Genomic DNA, 17,787 nt, shown 5'->3' on the forward strand with positions numbered 1-17,787 from the left:
GAAGCGATTAACGCAATAGAAAGGAAGGGCATAAGCCGGGAAGATGTGGAATCGATATGGGTAGAGCTGCGTAACACTAAGGGGCAGAAGACACTGGTGGGAGTTGTGTACAGGCCACCTAACAGTAGTAGTGAGGTCGGAGATGGTATTAAACAGGAAATTAGAAATGTGTGCAATAAAGGAACAGCAGTTATAATGGGTGACTTCAATCTACATGTAGATTGGGTGAACCAAATTGGTAAAGGTGCTGAGGAAGAGGATTTCTTGGAATGTATGCGGGATGGTTTCTTGAACCAACATGTCGAGGAACCAACTAGAGAGCAGGCTATTCTGGACTGGGTTTTGAGCAATGAGGAAGGGTTAATTAGCAATCTTGTCGTGAGAGGCCCCTTGGGTAAGAGTGACCATAATATGGTGGAATTCTTCATTAAGATGGAGAGTGACATAGTTAATTCAGAAACAAAGGTTCTGAACTTAAAGAGGGGTAACTTTGAAGGTATGAGACGTGAATTAGCTAAGATAGACTGCCAAATGACACTTAAAGGATTGACGGTGGATATGCAATGGCAAGCATTTAAAGGTTGCATGGATGAACTACAACAATTGTTCATCCCAGTTTGGCAAAAGAATAAATCAAGGAAGGTAGTGCACCCGTGGCTGACAAGAGAAATTAGGGATAGTATCAATTCCAAAGAAGAGGCATACAAATTAGCCAGAGAAAGTGGCTCACCTGAGGACTGGGAGAAATTCAGAGTTCAGCAGAGGAGGACAAAGGGCTTAATTAGGAAGGGGAAAAAAGATTATGAGAGAAAACTGGCAGGGAACGTAAAAATGGACTGTAAGAGCTTTTATAGGTATGTAAAAAGGAAAAGACTGGTAAAGACAAATGTAGGTCCCCTGCAGACAGAAACAGGTGAATTGATTATGGGGAGCAAAGACATGGCAGACCAATTGAATAATTACTTTTGTTCTGTCTTCACTAAGGAGGACATAAATAATCTTCCAGAAATAGTAGGGGACGGAGGGTCCATTGAGATGGAGGAACTGAGCGAAATACATGTTAGTAGGGAAGTGGTGTTAGGTAAATTGAAGGGATTGAAGGCAGATAAATCCCCAGGGCCAGATGGTCTGCATCCTAGAGTGCTTAAGGAAGTAACCCAAGAAATAGTGGATGCATTAGTGATAATTTTTCAAAACTCGTTAGATTCTGGACTAGTTCCTGAGGATTGGAGGGTGGCTAATGTAACTCCACTTTTTAAAAAAGGAGGGAGAGAGAAACCGGGGAATTATAGACTGGTTAGCCTAACGTCGGTGGTGGGGAAACTGCTGGAGTCAGTTATCAAGGATGTGATAACAGCACATTTGGAAAGCGGTGAAACGATCGGACAAAGTCAGCATGGATTTGTGAAAGGAAAATCATGTCTGACGAATCTCACAGAATTTTTCGACGATGTAACTAATAGAGTGGATAGGGGAGAACCAGTGGATGTGGTATATTTGGATTTTCAAAAGGCTTTTGACAAGGTCCCACACAGGAGATTAGTGTGCAAACTTAAAGCACACGGTATTGGGGGTAAGGTATTGGTGTGGGTGAAGAATTGGTTAGCAGACAGGAAGCAAAGAGTGGGAATAAACGGGACCTTTTCAGAATGGCAGGCGGTGACTAGTGGGGTACCGCAAGGCTCAGTGCTGGGACCCCAGTTGTTTACAATATATATTAATGACTTGGATGAGGGAATTAAATGCAGCATCTCCAAGTTTGCGGATGACACGTAGCTGGGTGGCAGTGTTAGCTGTGAGGAGGATGCTAAGAGGATGCAGGGTGACTTGGATAGGTTGGGTGAGTGGGCAAATTCATGGCAGATGCAATTTAATGTGGATAAATGTGAAGTTATCCACTTTGGTGGCAAAAATAGGAAAACAGATTATTATCTGAATGGTGGCCGATTAGGAAAAGGGGAGGTGCAACGAGACCTGGGTGTCATTATACACCAGTCATTGAAAGTGGGCATGCAGGTATAGCAGGTGGTGAAAAAGGCGAATGGTATGCTGGCACTTATAGCGAGAGGATTCGAGTACAGGAGCAGGGAGGTACTACTGCAGTTGTACAAGGCCTTGGTGAGACCACACCTGGAGTACTGTGTGCAGTTTTGGTCCCCTAATCTGAGGAAAGACATCCTTGCCATAGAGGGAGTACAAAGAAGGTTCACCAGATTGATTCCTGGGATGGCAGGACTTTCATATGAAGAAAGACTGGATGAACTGGGCTTGTACTCGTTGGAATTTAGAAGATTGAGGGGGGGATCTGATTGAAACGTATAAGATCCTAAAGGGATTGGACAGGCTAGGTGCAGGAAGATTGTTCCCGATGTTGGGGAAGTCCAGAACGAGTGGTCACAGTTTGAGGATAGAGGGGAAGCCTTTTAGGACCGAGATTAGGAAATACTTCTTCACACAGAGAGTGGTGAATCTGTGGAATTCTCTGCCACAGGAAACAGTTGAGGCCAGTTCATTGGCTATATTTAAGAGGGAGTTAGATATGGCCCTTGTGGCTACGGGGGTCAGGGCGTATGGAGGGAAGACTGGGGCGGGGTTCTGAGTTGGATGATCAGCCATGATCATAATAAATGACGGTGCAGGCTCGAAGGGCTGAATGGCCTACTCCTGCACCTATTTTCTATGTTTCTGTTGCTCTTTAAAAGTTTCCCAATCGTCCGGCTTCCCACTCGTCTTTGCTATGTTATACTTCTTCTCTTTTATTTTTATACTGTCCATTACTTCCCTTGTCAGCCACGGCCTCCCCTTACTCCCCTTAGGATCTTTCTTCCTCTTTGGAATGAACTGATCCTGTACCTTCTGCATTATTCCCAGAAACACTTGCCATTGCTTTTCCAATGTCATCCCTGCTAGGGAATTGATCCATTGAAACTTTGGCCAGCTCCTCCCCCATAGCACCATAGTTCCCTTTGTTCAACTGTAATACTGACACTTCTGAGTTTCCCTTCTCCCTCTCAAATTGTAGATTAAAACTTATCATATTATGGTCACTACCTCCTAATGGCTCCTTTACTTCCAGGTCCCTGATCAAATCCGGTTCATTGCACAACACTAAATCTGGAATTGCTTTCTCTCTGGTAGGCTCCAGTACAAGCTGTTCTAAGAATCTATCTCGGAGGGACTCCACAAACTTCCTTTCTTGGGGTCCAGTACCAACCTGATTCCTCCAGTCTAGCTGCATGTTGAAGTCCCCCATAACAACTGTAGCATTACCTTTGTGACATGCCAATTTTAACTCTTGATTCAATTTACACACTACATCCAGGCTACTGTTTGGGGGCCTGTAGATAACTCCCAATAGGGCCTTTCTACCCTTAGAATTTCTCCGTTCTATCCATACTGACTCTACGTCTCCTGATTCTATGTTCCCCTTCGCAAGGGACTGAATATCATTCCTCACCAACAGAGCCACCCCACCCCCTCTGCCCATCAGTCTGTCCTTTCGATAGGACGTATACCCTTGAGTATTCATTTCCCAGGCCCTGTCCACTTGAAGCCATGTCTCTGTTATTCCCACAACATCACACTTACCAATTTCCAACTGTGCCTCAAGCTCATCCACTTTATTTCTCCGTGCATCCATATACAATACTTTTAATTCATCACCTCACCTCCTATATCAATTCCTATTTCATCGAAGTTGCTGGTGAACGCAGCAGGCCAGGCAGCATCTCTAGGAAGAGGTACAGTCGACGTTTCAGGCCGAGACCCTTCATCAGGATTACCTGAAGGAAGAGTTAGTCCTGACGAAGGGTCTCGGCCCGAAACGTCGACTGTACCTCTTCCTAGAGATGCTGCCTGGCCTGCTGCGTTCACCAGCAACTTTGATGTGTGTTGCTTGAATTTCCAGCATCTGCAGAATTCCTGTTGTTTCAATTCCTATTTCACTTGGCCATACTGTACAATCCCTTCTTGAGCTTTCTGCTCTGTTGATTCTGCTGTCATTCTTAACTTTTCTTATTCTCACTTTCCCTTTATCTCCATCCTTATGTTTCCAGTTCGTCCCCTCCCCCGCCCCCCCATTACTTAGTTTAAACACACCCGTGTTGCAGAGGCAAACCTGGCTGCCAGAATGCTGGTGCCCCGCTAATTAAGGTGCAACCCATCCCTTTTGTACAATTCATCCTTACCCCGAAACATACCCCAGTGGTCCAAGAATGTAAATCCTTGCTTCCTGCACCAGTTCCTCAGCCACACATTCAGATCCATTATCTCCCTGCTCTTGACCACTCCAGCATGGGGAACTGGAAGCAAATCGGAGATAACCACCCTGGAAGTCCTGCTTTTCAGCCTTCTTCCGAGTTCTCTGAAGTCGCGCTGTAGAATGTCTTTCCTCTTTTTCCCCACATCATTTGTGCTGACATGCACCACCACTTGCCATAACTTCATGGCAAGATACGGAAGTAGATTGCCAGACCTTTCTTTGGCGTAGATATTGCTGCTGCCCAGGTTGGGACCCGGCTGGGTTTGAACTCAGGACCATCTGCCTTGAAGTCCAGTGCTGATGCCACTACACCACCAGCCAGCCCTTTGAACAGTTTACTGACTCAATTTAAGAATTAATGCTAATGCAAACTGTTTACTATCAATGGCTAGCACCCAAACTAGCAAGATAGCATTACTTCAGAAGTTAGTGCTTAACTTTTATGACTAGGTTGCCTATTGATCCTTATAAACTAGTTTTGTTTGTCATATGTACATCAAAACATACAATAAAATGCATTATTTTGTATCTTCCCCTCTGCCATCTGATTCCTAAATGGACATTGAATCTTTGGACACCACCTCGCTTTTTTTTTAAACTATACAGTAGTTCTGTTTTTGCACATTAAAAATCTATTCAATATACATAATTGGTTTACTTGTCTATCTATTATTATTATTATTTTATTTTATTTATTATTTTTTTCTCTCTGCTAGATTATGTATTGCATTGAACTGCTGCTTCTGAGTTAACAAATTTCACATCACATGACGGTGATAATAAACCTGATTCTGATTCAGTGACTAACGCAGTACAAGGATCATGCTGGACAGCCCACCCACTAATGTCGCCATGCTTCCAGTGACAACAACCATGCTCACATCCAACTAATCCCAAATGTACATCTTTGGAATGTGGGAGGAAACCAGAGCACCTGGAAGAAACTCATGTGGTACAAACTCCTTTATATACAATGCTAGGAATTGAACTCTGATTAGTGGTTGCTGGTCCTGTTATGCAATTGCACTAACACTAGGCTACCATGCCACCTGTTTACAGCAATAGGATCTGAATGCAGGAGAAATTAGAGTACTTCATGGAACACTTCAATCATAGGAAGTCATGGGGAAGTACTCTAATACCTGAAGCAAGTTTAGTTATGGCTGTCAGAGGCCAGTCATGAAAAACCCATCTGTCAAGGAATCATCCTTAAATAAACAATTTTCAGATACTTGATCCATACTCATAAGGTCATATCAGCTCCCTAATGATTCAACAGTAAACTGATCCAATGAAAACCACTCAGCTGACACCTGTACCAATCAGAGTCTAAAGAAATAGATTGGCAGTTGATACTGATACATCAACTGCCAGTGAAATGGGACTGGGGACTGGACAGTGGTGTGAAGGTGAGCAGTGGAGCAAAAGGAGGTATGTACATGGATCAAGCATGACCCTTCTTTAGCAATCCTCCAGGATCATGGGTGTCTCACTTCCACCTCGGTAATGTGGATTTTACAACATAGAATACTTGTTTTGAAGTGGGGTAAATAAGGGAAAGTAGAAACTACTAATTATTCCCGAATGGGACAACTGGGTGGCTGATAAGTTGGTGGGTGGGTGGCTTGTGAGGTGATCCTCTTACACTTAGCTTCTGTTCCTTCCAAACCAAGGCCTCAAGGTTCCCAGTACTATCCTGAATGTCCTTTTCTGCTTCCAGCGGCCAAAGACCAAGAATTATCAAGAATCAGTTTGGGTGTCACGGTTCTGTAAGAGGGCTTTGATCACTTCCTTCAATCTTTTCCTCTGTCCTTCTGCTAATCTCTTCTGTCACCCAGCTTTGAATAGGTTAGCTCTTTCAGGCATCTCGCATTGGGTTTCTGAACAATATGGCCTGTGCTCATGGGCAATTGAGTCTATCTAGGGCTGTTACCCCTGGAAAACGCACTAACTTTGTTTTTCTTGTCTTTCCAGTGAACCTGGAGAATTGTACGAAGATAGTATTGACGTGCTCTTGATTATTTTCTGCTCTACCAGCAGATAACCTTTGTAGGTTGCTTAACCCATAGAATACTGCCAAATTTCAGCAAAATGACTATAGAGCATTCCTAGACTGATAGGGTCTGGAGTACTGTGAGAACATAGATAACCCTAACCTCCAAGCTTTCTCCAGTCATATACCATTTAAAATAAACAATTTTCCTTCATTGTGAGTAATCAATATAACATTAATAATGAAATCCCCATGGCTTTGAATGCACCATAGCAGCCTTTGGTCAATTGAGGAAAAGGATATTTGAAGATCAAGACCTCAGGCTTGGTACAGTTGTTATTCCTGTCCTACATGCTTCTGAGACCAGAAATATTTACAGTTGTCTCAAGACAAGAGAAAAATGTCAATAATGGATTCTCCACAAGATCCTCAAACTTCACTGGAAGGAGAAATGAACTAACGTCAGTGTTCTCGCCAAGGTCAACATCCCCAGTATTGCGGCCATTGGGGAAGCCGTATTGCTCACACACCCAAACTCCTGAAAAAGACACTCGAAGCTCTGATGTGAGAGGGGAAGGATTCAAAGGTTTCTTAGAAGTGTAACATTACCACTGACTCTTGGGAATAGAGAAAGATATAGAGAAAGAACATTCAGTATGGTGTTCAGAACCTTGAGGACCACACAACAACATACATAAAGTAGTGGAATAAGTACAAAAGCTCACAATTTACTTTTGGTCTGCACCATCAGTAAACTCTCTGTGTTTCCCACATTTGACCTTATTAGTACCCTTAGGAGAGAGAGAGAGAGGAGAACGTCGACTCAGACCATGAGAGGCCTGCGTAGGGCATTTTCATGCCTTACAAGGCACAGATTGGAAATCTGTGTGGGGCGCCACTCCTTGCACAGACTAGAGCAATGTGTGATTAAGTGCCTCGCTCAAGGGCACAAACACGTTGCCACAGCTGAGGCTCGAACTAGCGACCTTGAGGTAACTAGACAAACGCCTTATCCACTTGGCCACGCGCCCAACACAAGTACCCTTAGGACCACTAAATCAGAATGGAAGTCAGACATCTGCAGTGCAACAGATAGTAGAAGAAGATGAGCAGGAGGAAGGCAAGGAAGAAGGTTCAATAGTTCAATAGCTACATTTAATATCAGACAGCGTGTACAATATAAGCCTGAAATTCTGACTCTCCGCAGACATGCTCAAAGCGGAAGAAAAAAAATCCAAAGAATGAATGACAGAAAAAAGACAAAGCGTAATGTAATTGAATTATTAGGTGGAGAAGAAAGTAGATGGAAGCATGTCTGAAGTAAGCAGTGTCAAGCTAACCCTGAATTACAGCTCCAGTGCTAATGCGGGGATGAAAGCAGATCCTTATAGACCATAATTAGGAGAGCAATTTAACATTGCATTGAGCACTGGACTGGAGTAACAAAAAAAAAGAAGAGCTGGTTCAAGATTTTGAAGAAGGTTTTCAGAACCCAAAGTATCAGTGGAAGTGGTTGAAGTCAGTGGGAGTGGAAATGAAAATCAGCTGCTGAAGTTCAGTAATTAATGGAGATCTCAGTGCATTGCACCGTTTCTATGGGCACTGCATTTCCAAGCGACTCGAATCGTTAGAGCAATTAGTTTTACAGTAGTCACTAGACTCCATGATTGTAAAATACTATGCAAAACATTATGAGACATTTTAATATGATACAATATAAATGCAAGTATTTCATTCTTTTTCATCTCCTGGTTGCCTCTATAGTCACATTATCAATGCATTGCGTGACAGAAGAATTCTTTTCACATGCCCAGCTTTAGATATACCATAATTAACATTCTTAATCATCAGATTTATTACATATTGATCCACTTCCTGTTATATTGAATTAATGAAAATATAGCAGACTGTTTGAATTAGAAACCATATAACCATATAACAATTACAGCACGGAAACAGGCCATCTTGGCCCTTCTAGTCCATGAAACGATAGAATTCATTCCCTTATAAAAGTTTCCTCTAATTCCATATGCACAACTTGGTCCCATTTCAGTTTATTCATTTTTCTTTTCTTCAGCCACCTGTTATTCTATTTGGAAATGTTGGCGTGTGTTCGATATCAGTTGCTAAAGCTGATTGTCTATTTTACAATCTCAGAACTCTCAGAATTAGGGCTAACATCACTTATGTATGTCATGAAATTTGTTGTTTTGTGGCAACAGTACAATATATTAAAAAGCTATAAATCACAATGAGAAATATATATTTAATAAAATAAATAAGTAGCACAGAAAGAGAACAAAAATAGTGTTCATGGGTTCATTGTCTTTTCAGAAATGTGATGGCGAAGAGGAAGAAGCTATTCCTTGAGCATGTGTCTTCCTCCTCTATATAAAGATGGTTTCCCCTTCGCTAAATATATAATATTTTATATCAGTGTCCATAAGATTTACATCTCTCAGCCATGGAACATACTGTTTCTACCTAATTTATTCTATCCAACTTAATTGTAACTGTCTTTAACAACATTATAAATTCATGAAAATGGCTCCAGTCATTCATTGTATTACCTTGTATTCCATTCATTATCATGTCACTCCATTACAAGTAAAACGTGAAGACTATCAGGAGGGTGCAGAAGAAGCTAACCAGGATGCTGTTTGGCTTAGAGGTTAGATAAACTTGAATTGTTTTCTCTGGAGAGGCAGAGACTGAGGGGAGATCTGATAGAAGTTTATAAGATTACGAGAACCATAGAGTAGACCATCGGTATCTTTCTCTCAGAGTCAAAATGCCTAACACTGGAGGGCATGCATTGAAGTTGGTTGGGGGGGGGGGTGGGGAAGCAAGTTCAGAGGAGATATACTGGGTAGGCTCTTTTTTTTAAACCACACAGCGAGTGATGTGCTGCCAGGGGTTGAAGTGCGGACAGATATGATAAAAGTGTTTAAGTGACCTTTCAATAGGAAGGAAGTACAGGAGCCCCGGGACCCACACTAACAGGTTCAGGAACAGTTATTACTCTTAAACCATCAGGCTTTTGAACCAGAGGGATAACTTCACTCACCCCATCACGGAATTGTTCCCACAACCTATGGATTCACTTTCAAGGACTTTTCATCTCATAGCTTTATATTTATTGCCTGCCTATCTATCTATCTATCTATTTATTTGTTGTTGTAGTAGTAGTAGTAGTAGTAGTAGTATTTCTTTTTGCAAATGCACATTTTGTTCTCTTTTGCACATTGGTTGTTTGTCTGTCCTGTTGGATGCAATACTCAGTTTAGTAGTGTTTTAATTATTAATTATAATTGAATTAGTTTAGCATAACATCATGAGCCAAAGGTCCTGTTTCTCTGCTGCACGCTTCTATGTTCTGTGATATCTCAGTTCATTTAGGAGCAAAATAAGATGCACCGTACACACACTAATAACACAAGTTATTAGTGAGTCCTTATGTTCAATCCAATAGTGCACATAGGTACTCTAATTTCCATCAAACTATCATCTTTATAAGCAGGCTGTCTATGTAAAGGTTTTTATATTATACTTATCCATAAAGCTACATCGTACTGTATCATTTTGTATGCCTGCTTGTCCTTCGATTGTTTCTTTTGATGCCTTCTAAACGTGAACTCTCAAATCTCTCCACTCTCCACATTACCCATCCCAGCATTATTCAAAATATAAGCAGTACTTCAATTTTGTTGGCTGAATTGTGTAATTTCCTGAGGGTGAATAGGATTGTCACTCATTTGTCATTCCACCATCTCATTAATATCCCCTTAGATTCTTTCCCTCTTTGTAATTATTGACAGTGTCTAGTACATCTTTAAAGTTGCAAAATACTCCATGTCACTCTTTATGTGAAAAAAAATGATGAAGTAACCTCAGAGCAAACCATCAGGGATGCCTAAACCATTTCTAAGCATTATAAAAATGTACCTTATATTCTATTTCCTTGTTTTCTTCCTCTTAACATTTGTCATCAATTTTGTGAATCTTTCTGGAACTACATGTTCTTCTTTCCTACTGCCATATCAATATGTTGTCAAAGGCTTTCTGAAACAAATGCATATCATATCCAGTGCTTTATCCGCACCGCACTTCACATTTGCATCACCATTTCAATCCATATGGTTGGTGTAAAGGACAAGGAATTTGTCTCCACAAGTTCATCCTTTTAACACATTGCAGTTCTAACTTGTTTTGCATGCAGTTTGAGCATGTACTACTTTTTTCCTGTTATTTGATCATGTTGATGTTATTTATGTCTTATATACTTGCACTATACTGATGCCACAAAACAACTACTTCAAGGCAGTGATAGTAAACATTATTCTGCCATGTGGATGTTGCTGGCAATAGCAGCACTTAGTATGCATTCACAATTGGTTCCTGAATCCCTACTTACCTCTTCTCCTCTCCTCACCTGCCCATCACCTCTCCCTGTTGCTCCTCCTCCTTCCCTTTCTCCCATGGTCCAAGCCCCCCTCTGATAAAATTCCTTCTTTTTCAGCCCTTTACCTTTCCCACCTGTCACCGTCCAGCTTCTCACATCATCCTCTCTCTCCCATGCACCTGTCTTCACCTTTCACCTTCTACCTTCCCCTCCCCCCACCTTCTTGTTCTGGCTTCTGTCCCCACCCCCACCACCCCTTCCTTTACAGTCCCGATGAATAGTCTTGGCCTAAAACGTAGACTGTTTATTCCTTTCCATAAATGCATCCTGACCTGCTGAGTTCCTCCAGCATTTAGTGTGTGTAACTATGGGTGGCCAGAGGTCACACACAGGCCATTTGGAAACTATGGCAAACTTTTCCCTGTACATCAGTGATCTTGGTCGTTTTTATGAAAGTCCAGTGGTTTGTGAACGGCATTACATATCCTTTCCTCTTACACCAAATACAATTATTGTTTGAATAGAAATTTCCAAGCTGTAATGGTATCATTCAACCCGATGTTGCCAGATCTATATTCCAGTCCTCTGTATGCTAATCCAATAATTAATGCTTCCCTAATGCAGCTAAGATTTTAGAACTTTCCTCCTGTATTAACTTATTCCAAACAATTTAGGCTAAGGCATGATTGAATGCATAATCCCAGTCTTTAGAATACAGTGTGACACAAGTGTGGGTTGGGAGGTTAATTGGCTTCTGTAGATTCCCCCTATTACGTTGGTTGGTGATACATTCTGGGGTGGTTTGAAGGCAATGTGGGAAGAACAAAGCAGGATTAGTTAAGAAACAAGTCACTGCAGATGCTGGAAACCGGAGCAAACAAAACAAATGAGCTGCTGTAGATACTCATGCGGTCAGTTAGCATCTTTGGAAGGAAATGGACAGTCAATGTTCCAGGTTGAGACCCTCCATCTGGATTAGCATACATAAGTGTGCAGTAGTTGTGCAGATAGATAGATAGACAGACATATTTTATTGATCCCGAGGGAAATTGGGTTTCGTTACAGTTACACCAACCAAGAATAGAGTACAAATATAGCAATATAAAACCATACATAATTAAATAATAATATGTAAATTATGCCAGATGGAAATAAGTCCAGGACCAGCCTATTGGCTCAGGGTGTCTGACCCTCCAAGGGAGGAGTTGTAGCCACAGGCAGGAATGACTTCCTATGACGCTCAGTGTTGCATCTCGGTGGGATGAGTCTCTGGCTGAATGTATTCCTGTGCCCAACCAGTACATTATGTAGTGTGATTTGGTGGTCTTAAGGGCCTGTTTATAATCTAAACAAGTTAATAAATTAGTAAATTATATGCTTTGTAACTTTTCTTTATTGGAAGCATTGTACATCAGGAGGGTATTTGACATGTATAACACCCCTCAAATGGACGTACATGGCAACACATAAAGGTGTTGCAATAATCACAAAATGCTGGAGGGACTCAGCAGGTCAGGCAGCATCCATGGAGGGAAACAAACAGTCACCATTTCGGTCTGAGACTCTTGAAGAGTCTTGATGAAGGGTCGCAGCCTGAAACGTCAACTGTTTATCCCTCTCTATAGCTGCTACCTGAGCTGTTGAGTTCCTCTGGTACTTTGAGTGTGATACTCTGGATTTCCAGCATCTGCAGAATCTCTTGTGTTTAAGGTGTTTCAATTGTAGGTTTTACTCCAATTCCAATCCATTATCACTTATCTTGGTGTCTCAATATTTTTTCATAGTTAAATGTGAAAAAGGTCTGCCAAGCAAGTAAGCTACTATAAAATTATATTAAATGTTGGACAAAAAGGACTTGACAGGTTGAAAAAACTTTCAGGTTATTGTCTTCAGCTTGCAATGACTTACAAAATCTGAAGGGAGGACTGAAGTCAAGTATGAATGAATCACTAAGCTCAAAAAATGATAGCAGATTATATTATATATACATTTTGACAAAAATAATCTTGTTTTATAACTTATTTGTTCATGTATAGATCACTCAACCATCTCACTGTCTATTGCTGAGCTAACATTGATAAATACACTTTATTGATAGCTTCAAGATCCTACCACTACCTTTTAATTAGATGGATAAATTTTCTTTTTTGATTACAGGTAAGAACTGTACTTCTTTGACTTTTTTATGAACATTCATCAGGGAACCCATTCACCGCAACAGTGTTCTGTCCACTTTAAATGGACGACAGCACTTTTGGATGCACTGTAGCTACGTTCTGTGCCTGTAAGTATTTTTTAAATCTGTATGCATTGAGCTTGTGCAGATTTGGTAAATCTGGGAGTATCTTTGCTGACAAGTGTTTGATATTGCAGTTATCTAAATAATGGACTTTATGATCTGTAAAATTGCAAAAACTGATAGTTGAAGTGTTTGATTAATGTACTCAGCTGAATACTCACTCCTCAATCATTCTATTATCAAACTACATGACATTTGAGATTCAATGTGTGAGTAATTCTTTATTGGAATTGTATTTTAAAGATTAAATAAAACAAAGCAGTTCTATAAATCAGAGCTTATCTGCCAATACATTGGATCTGCCTAAAATTTGACTCTGGAGGGAGAGAAATGAGAAGAGAACAAGGGAGAGAACAAGTAGTTCTGTATATTTTGCAACCTTAATCAGCCAGTTGTTTGAATATTGTAAGGAGGACAGCCAGTTTTGCTATCTGCATTAGAATTCTTGTTTGCCATTTTTGGCATTGGCCAAGTTTGCAACAACTTTGAAATTGGCTTTAAGGTGCAACCGGAAGATGGATAATATTACATAGACTATAGAACAGTACAGCACAGTACAGGCCTTTTGGCCTATGATGCTGTGCCAACCCTCTAAATTATTCCAAGATCAGTCCAATCCTTCCCTCCCACATAGCCCTCCATTTTTCTATCATCCATGTGCCTATCTAAGAATCTCTTAAATGTCCCTAATGAAACTGCCTCTACCATCACCCCGGTAGCACATTCCATGAATCAACCATTCTCTTTGTGAAAATAACACCTACCCCTGACATCTCCTAACATTTGCCTTGAAACATCTTAAAGTTGTGCCCTCATGTAAAAACCAGGTATGTCCTAGGAAAATATGTCTAGCTCTAGGTCCTGATCAAGAGTCTTAGAGCAAATCATCAGCTCTTTCTTCTCTCTGTAGATGCTGTCTGACCTGTTGAGTTCCTCCAGAATGTTGTGCGTGTGTGTGTTACTCCAGCTGTCCACTCTATCTATGCCTCTTACCATCTTGAGCACCTCTATCAAGTCACTTCTCATCCTCTTTCTCTCTAAAGAGATTTGCTTTCACTGTAGTTTATACTCAATCATTTTCCTTTGGAAATTGGCACTTAGAAATTGGCATCAAGTCATGCTCCACAACGACAAACTCAGAAGTATTTTCATCAGAAGATATGATATTAGTGGGATGGAGAGGATACAGGTTACAAAGTACATGATGATACTCACTTCCAATGTCTGGACGAAGTTTCTTGTCATATTCCTTCAACAGGTTATTTAAAATATTTGTCGTATCTCTATCTTGCAATGTTGGAGCCAGCACCCACTTCTGGTTTTTGATTGTGAGATCTTCAAAATCATCATCATCAATTTTTCTGGAGCTGTACAATAGAACATTTGTATTTTCATTAACACCAAACTCCTTGGTGGTGCTATAAATATGGGCTGCAAGCACCAGGTTTGAAATGTTATTTTGATTTATTCAAACAGGTTTGGCCGTAAATACACAGTGGCCACTTTATTAAGCACACCTGTACACCTGCTCTTTAATACAAATAACTAATCAACCTATCACACGACAGCAACTTAATGCATTAAAGAGGTTCAGTTATTGTTCAGACTAAATATCAGAATGGGGAAGAAATATGATCCAAGAGACTTTGTTGATGGAATTATTGTTGGTGCTAGATGGGGTAGTTTGAGTATTTCAGAAACTGCCGATCACCCAGTACCTTCATGCATAAGTCTCTCCAGAATTTACAGAGAATAATGTGAAACACAAAAAAAATCAAGTCTGCGGCAGTTCTGTGGGCGAAAACATCTTGTTAATAGAGAGATCAGAGGAGAAGGCCAGATTGGTTCAAGTTGTACAGGAGGCATCTAACAATGTGGACTCAGAGAATACATTCGCAGAAAACAACAAGTGCAGGAAAATAGGTCACATATCTGGGGCACTGAAGAATATCTTTTCCCATACACGAGAAAATCTGCAAATGCTGGAAATCCAAGCAACACACACAACATGCTGGACAACTCAGCAGGCGAAGCAGCATTTATAGAGAAGAGTAAAGAGTCGACGTTTACTCTTCAGTCCTAGGGAAGGGTCTCAACCGGAAACTTCGACTGTTTACTCTTTTGCATAGATGCTGCCTGGCCTGCTGACTTCCTCCAGTATTTCGAATGTACTCCTACGACTTTTCCCATGATCAGTTTGGGCGACTTCCGTCTGGTGAACAATTACCTGCCAGTTCTTAGTTCTGCTCTAATGTTGGGGACATGGATTCCACGTTGACTTTCAAATCTCCATGCATTGCTCAAACTTTTCCATCAGACACTATACTTCTAAGTCTATGGTTGAACGTAAGAATTCGGCTTCCATTTGCCAAGAGAAAGTGCGGTAGTGTAGGGGGTGAATAATTTGACATTATAAGGGCTTAGCTATTGCCTTTTCCGATACTTTGCTATTCAGTGAAGTGTTTCTCAGACCACCTAAGATAACTAGACAGCAACAGTAAATATTCAGAGTGCGTTACTTGGCTTAGAATAAAAAAAAAGGTGGTTTCCACATAGAATCAAAGATAGGTCGCAAACTGTAGACGTAGAAGGTGCATTTGTAAGGCAGCTTCAATCTACCCGAGGTAATTGAACGTAAATTGGCAATGTACCAAGTGCAATGCAAACCAGAATTTAATGCTGCGGTCCCTCACTATACAAAATTGCCAAATCTGACCGAATTTCAATGCAAACAAGCTCCTTTTATTTATTGTGGGAATAAATAAAGGCGGGAGCAGACATGTGTTGCAATTACCATCGCTTGGTCCCTGCAAGAATAATTTCCATCAATCCTGGATTTATTTTATTAAATAATGATGATTATTAGATGCTCAGTTACCCCCTACTCCTATTACCTAAAGATGCTTACGCAATTCGGTGTAAATCATCTGTAGTTTTAAATTCTCCCTTCTTTAGAGTACAGAAATGTCCGGTCCTGATTTACAACCCCACCCCCACCTCTTGACCCAAGTCTCGTATTGTTTCGATGGAGATACAATTAAAAATATGGCCAGGTGAGTCCTCTTTTAAGTGCTTAGTCTTAGGCTGTGTGTTAACCCTTAGCATAACTCGCTGCTTCTAGCCAGTTAGCTATCCGAATATTTAACCCCACCCTTCCCAACCTCCCTAAATCCCTTCTGCCAGCCTGACAAGTAAGGCAGGAAGGAATGGGGTTCAGCTACCGGGTGTATACACCTGCACGGGCGCACAATAAATTCAACTGCGACATCAGAGATACTGTAAAGTCCTTCTTATTTCTCAACTTTTGCCCGAAAGCATCGGGCATCTGGATGAACCGAGCGTGCGAGCACCAAACACCACAGGCACGAAAGCAGGACGACTGTCCTCGTTTAAACAAGGAAAACAAAAAAAAACAACTTGCTTACCAAGCTTGGAAAACTGAAAGAAGGAAGAAAGCAGCGAGCAGTTTGGTTGGCATAGCTGAGGGAGATACGAAGGAAGCAGCGAGTCGTCAGATGCCCGGGAAATTGCCGGGAGTATGCTGAAGGGACAAGACGGGAGAGTTTCCCGCCTGTCTGGCTAAGCAGCGGCAGTAGCCTTCCAATATCTCTCAGCTCAGGACCATCCGGACTCGCCGCTGAGATAAGAGCGATACGGCGACAGCTCTACAGCCAGCCATAAATCACACTCGCACCTCTGACAGGTGTAAGCGTTTTGGACAGCTCCACTGTCTCCACCCAGGCACCGAATGGCTGACAGCAAATGGCCCCTCCTAGGTGCAGCGACTCTAGTCCGACGCTTCCCACTTCATTCGTGCTTTTTTCATTGCGAGAGAAAGTGACAGAGCAGCGATCTCCAAGTGGCTCGAATTCCCTCTTTGCCCATTATTCCAGCCGACGGGAGTCCCACAGGATCATCTGACGTCAGGTCTCACCCCCAGAATCGTGTGGATAGTTTGAGGAACTCGAACGAGTGTGAACGAGGTAACGTCTTCCCGTTGACTCTTTAACGGCACCGATGCGTGTTCATGTGTGCAGTGAGTCTGTGTTGCGAGCATGCATGACAGTGTGTGCATGTGTGTTGCGTGCACGTATGACCCCGTGGATGTGCGATGTGGGCTTTCTGCTTATGCGGTATAACCACAGTGTTGACTATTGGTTCACCCGTTTATTGATTCCGAAATTAAGTTCATTTTAAATTTGTTGCCCATTCTCACCCTCAATGCTTCCTATTTCCCAAACTGAGCTGTGAACCGAGTTGCTATATTTCTGACTTAAGTATGAGGTTGAATATGACTATCCTTCAATTCGTTGATAATGTTATCACAAACAGTCTGCTGGAGGAATTGAGCGAGTCAAGGGGAAAGGAATTGTCGAGCCCCTGCTTTAGGACAGGGCACCCCATCTGCGTACCGTTATCTCGGCGCCATTGACGGTGCCCAAGTCTAGCCTAACAGCAGCGTTTAACGTCTGTGAAATCTGTTGCGCTTTCTGGGGAAGTTGATAAACAGTCAGTCAACTCCCTCTGGAGTGTGTTGTAACTGCGGTGTAAAGTGCCATCCAATGGATTCGTTAAATATGGATTTTGGTGCCGGTGGATCGAGCAGTCTGGTTGCTCATTCCCCGCCGAAAGGAACAGTGATCCTAAAATGTCGCTCGGCAACACCCCCACCCACCCACCAGTCATCCCTTCCAGAAAGCACTTGCCTGCAAAATGTATCGCTGTGATTTGGAAACTTTTGTTATGGATGTTTTTGTTAGTTAGAATCTTGGGGCCAGAAAACAAATACTGGCAAAAGGTGACTAGGAATCCGTGGGCGGGGAGAACCCAGT

General features: G+C 41.7%; 1 protein-coding gene across 1 annotated transcript in view; it reads right to left on the reverse strand.

The window, feature by feature from the left end:
* The window catches only part of gabrg3 (gamma-aminobutyric acid type A receptor subunit gamma3), a 775,666-nt gene extending 759,233 nt beyond the window's left edge, over positions 1-16,433 (reverse strand). The window contains exons 1-2 of the mRNA XM_072264242.1: positions 16,381-16,433; positions 14,171-14,322 (exon numbers count right to left, since the gene is read on the reverse strand). Coding sequence (XP_072120343.1) covers positions 14,171-14,322; positions 16,381-16,433 — 205 coding nt within the window. The remainder of the gene's footprint in view (positions 1-14,170; positions 14,323-16,380) is intronic.
* Positions 16,434-17,787: the final 1,354 nt, after the last annotated feature.

The sequence above is a fragment of the Mobula birostris genome, chromosome 7 (assembly GCF_030028105.1).
Source record: "Mobula birostris isolate sMobBir1 chromosome 7, sMobBir1.hap1, whole genome shotgun sequence".
NCBI lineage: Eukaryota > Metazoa > Chordata > Chondrichthyes > Myliobatiformes > Myliobatidae > Mobula > Mobula birostris.